Raw genomic sequence first — 3,660 nt, forward strand, 5'->3', positions numbered from 1 at the left:
CGGGAAGGAGTAAGAGTAAAATCCATAAACTCCACACTAGTCGTAGTTTTTTTTTTCTTTTTTTTCCTTTTTTCTCTCTTCTTTTGTATGCGCTGCTGAAATTCGTAAATAGAAAAAAAAACAATAATAATAATAATAGTTAAAAGTGTTTGGGGGAGAGATGGGCATCACTTCCCATCCTCTCATTTCCTCCTTTTCGATCTGCTTCATAGCCTTTGTGTTATTGAACGTCCTTGTTTATCCCTGTGGTACAAAGTGCGTCGAAGGAGTTAATGCTGTCACACCGTTTCATGCACCTTGTCGTCACCTTCTCAAGCATTTTGCTTACTTCCCAAAACGAATGATTCCGGCTGAAACAAGGGTGTTGATCTTCGCAGAAATTGTGGGATCCCGCATGTAGTCTTGAATGCGTGAGGGGTCCCGTTGTATCTCACCCAGGACCAGCTGCATATAGCTGTCTTGCATGATGGCGGCAACCTCTGGGTCTGCCATGGCGCGCTTTGCCACCTCGTCACTGTCCGCGGAGTCACCAGTAGCCATCTCATGAATCTTCATTAGCGTCCGCATGCGCCCCTCCTTGCACTCCGCATTTGCCGGATCATGTTTGAGTCCCTCGTCATACGCCTGTAGAGCCTTGTTGTACTGCTTCGTCCAGAAAAAAGCATGACCCCTTCTGGCATGTGCCTTTACAAATCCCGGGTTAAGACTGATGCATTTCTCGGCATCCGCAAGAGCCTGGCTGTACGCCCCGAGTTTCAAATATGCCGCAGCGCGATTGCTGTACGTCGTGTGCTCCTCTGGATTGCGTTTCATCGCTTCCGTGTACGCCTCCACGGCTTCAGGAAACTTGTCAGACTTGAAGAATGCGTTGCCCTCTTCCTTCTTCTGCACTGCCAGCTCAGGATTCACGTAGGCCTCAATATCAGCCTTTTCCTTCTCTTTCTCACAAGCAGTCAGCTTGGCGAGCGTGTCAGGGTTCCGGTGCTCCACCAGCGCCTTCTTAAACAATGCAATGGCCTCCTCGAAACGCTTGAGACGCTGCAAACATAGTGCCTCGCGTGTCATAAGCTTAGCGAGCACAGTGTAGTCACAACGGTGCTCACGGCCGTGCTCCAGAGCTTCTTCGCACTTCTCTACACACGCCGCATACTCCCCCTTTTCGAAGATAACTGCAGTGATGTTAAGGAGATAAACAGTGTTTGTAGTGTCCTTGGCAAGAGCCTCCTGATACTTCTGTAACGCTTCATCAAACCTTCGTTGCTTGTACAACACATTCCCTTCCTCTTTTAGGCGCAGTGCTTCAGTGGCCTCTGGTGACAGCTCTGCTGCTGCTGCCTTCTTCTTTTCATTTTCCTCCTTCATTTTTTTTTCCTGTTCCTTCTGGCGTTGCTGCCTCGCCCTTTCTTCTTCTTCCTCCTCCTCGCTGCCAGGAAGATCCAACCCACTGAGTACCATGAACGTTGCCATAAAACGTTGATCCTTAAGGTACATGTGTACGGTAGAAGGATCTTTCGTTACCTCGTCAATCATGCGAACGTAATCCGGCTGCAGAAGGTACAGTGAAAGCTTTGGATGTGCTTGTATCTTCCCAATGGCATCAGGGCCAAACACCTTGGCAAAAGGATTCTGCATCTTGGAAGCAACTTTATCCTTCTCCACAGCAGTAATGCCTTCAGTACATGCAGTATTTGAGGGATCAATAGACAACCCCTTATTGTACGCGGTGGCAGCTTCATCATAGCGCCGAAGGCCGTGAAGTGCGGCACCTTGTCTCACGTAACCCTTCACCCAATCCGGCTTAATTGAGACACATTTCTCGGCATCCTGTAGTGCATTTGGGTACTGATGCAAGGCCGCATAACACGCGGATCGGTTGCTGTACAGCACATGGTTGGAAGGATCCAACGTAATGGCCTGGCTGAAGAACTCCGCAGCCTCCGTATAGCGACCCGCGGAAAACTCCTGGTTGCCTTTATTCTTAAGTTCGGTTGCGTCCATTAACCCTAGAGTAGTCTAGATGCAAATCACCACATAAGCAACAAGCAAAGTGAGATGACCGACATAAATAATATAGTCCATTGGTAAATACATACCCACATGTATACATGGCTACAGAGTGTCAAGAAGAAAGTATAGCCTCTCGCCAACAAAAATGCTCTCTTTCATCATTGCAAACACCGCAAACACCAATTCAATGATATCCACTCAAAATGCTATCCATTCCCCTATACTCTTTTTGTTGTTGTGTGTGTGTGTTTTTTTTTACTTCTGTTGTTCTTTCCTTGTTGTCTTTTCCCCTAATACCGTTTAAATACGTGAATCCTAGTGAATGTTTCTTCACTATACAAATTTCACCACCGATCAATGGTGCGCCTTCTTCTTATGATCACTCTTAGAAGTATCAACCTCCTCACGTTGATTGATGCGAGCCTGAAGAGCAAGAACCTCCTTCAGTAAGCGATCACGCACGCTTTCCGAGCTGCCGGATTGAATAGCCTTTGGGCTCTTCTCAGCTTGCTCAGCTGCCTGCTTCGCTTGGGCTTTGGTCATAATTTCACGAACCTCATTAACTGTGCGAAGTCGAACGGGCAAAAGTCGACGTTCTTCCAGCGGAGACCACCACTGCCAGCCGGTGATGTCCACCTCCAGCTCAGCGCGATCACGAACCTCTGGGCACCAGTCCATGTAACGCCAAACGCCAAGTTGCCCCTCAAGGTGTTTTATTGTTAAACGCTGCATAATTGCCTCGCGGGCCAGAACAGGCTTAAAACGCTCAAGAAGTTCAACCAGATTGTCCAAACGTCGATCCTGCGCAGGCTTTTTGTATTCTTGAAGAACAGCGTCAATTTGTTTATCGTCACATTCTGTAGTCTGAGTTGCAAGCAAGTCGTATCGGGCACGTTTTGCAGTAACCAGTTCACGGTCAATGACAGAGGCGTATTCTTGGTCCCAATGAATTTTTGGAAGCAAGGCACTTGGTAGACCTCCTTCCGCAGAACGCTTCCTGAACGCGGCCAATTTTTTTTTTGATTCCACCTCACTCTTCAATTGAGCCAATTTTGCCTCGTCTTCTGGAGTGTAAACAACCCATTTGGCTATCTGATCAAAGTCACATTTACCCTCTTCCTTATGGTACGACCAAAGAGCATGACGAAGACAACGCTCCATTAGTGTAAGCTTATCCATAGGTTGATCATCGGTCGTATTTTTCCGCAATTTTTCAGCTCCACCCAACAAGGCATCAATCTCTTTTTCAAGTTGCTCTATCGTGGTTGCATACCTCCGGGAGTATGGAGGAGGTACTTGTCCCTTGTACCGCTTAATCATTTCAATGGCAATACTGGTATTTCTCTTCACCTGTTCATCCTTGGTCAGCTGCGTATTTGACTTTGACGGAAAATACAGCACAGGCGCCACACCAGAGATGCATCGAGAGCCTTCTGCTCCAAGCTTGGAGTTAGCCACGCGACGCATTGTGAGCCTCTCTGTAAAACATATACAAGAAGTTAAGTTTAAAAAAAATGAAAAAGAGTAAGGCACGTACAGTTGGTAGTCTCTCAAATTCATTATATCGAAATAATAGTTCTAATAGGTGTTACTATAAGGCAATACTAATACACGAAATTATATATATATATATATATATATATATATATATAT

The 3,660-nt window shown here is 46.4% G+C and overlaps 2 protein-coding genes across 2 annotated transcripts, besides 3 other annotated features; both read right to left on the reverse strand.

Moving 5' to 3' along the window:
• The first annotated feature begins 46 nt into the window (after positions 1 to 46).
• Positions 47 to 85: a microsatellite.
• Positions 86 to 107: 22 nt separating this feature from the next.
• Positions 108 to 138: a microsatellite.
• Positions 139 to 324: 186 nt separating this feature from the next.
• TraAM80_05241 (stress-induced protein sti1) lies at positions 325 to 1,998 on the reverse strand (the record flags this gene model as incomplete). Its single annotated transcript, XM_029382130.1, has 1 exon — positions 325 to 1,998. The coding sequence occupies one exon, from the start codon at positions 1,996 to 1,998 to the stop codon at positions 325 to 327; it is 1,674 nt and encodes a 557-aa protein (XP_029238053.1).
• Positions 1,999 to 2,361: 363 nt separating this feature from the next.
• On the reverse strand, positions 2,362 to 3,474 carry TraAM80_05242 (uncharacterized protein; the record flags this gene model as incomplete). Its single annotated transcript, XM_029382131.1, has 1 exon — positions 2,362 to 3,474. One exon carries the CDS (start codon positions 3,472 to 3,474, stop codon positions 2,362 to 2,364), a length of 1,113 nt encoding a protein of 370 aa, XP_029238054.1.
• Positions 3,475 to 3,625: 151 nt separating this feature from the next.
• Positions 3,626 to 3,660: a microsatellite.

The sequence above is a fragment of the Trypanosoma rangeli genome (genome assembly GCF_003719475.1).
Source record: "Trypanosoma rangeli strain AM80 chromosome Unknown Tra_15.4_contig_00166, whole genome shotgun sequence".
Taxonomy (NCBI): Eukaryota; Euglenozoa; class Kinetoplastea; order Trypanosomatida; family Trypanosomatidae; genus Trypanosoma; species Trypanosoma rangeli.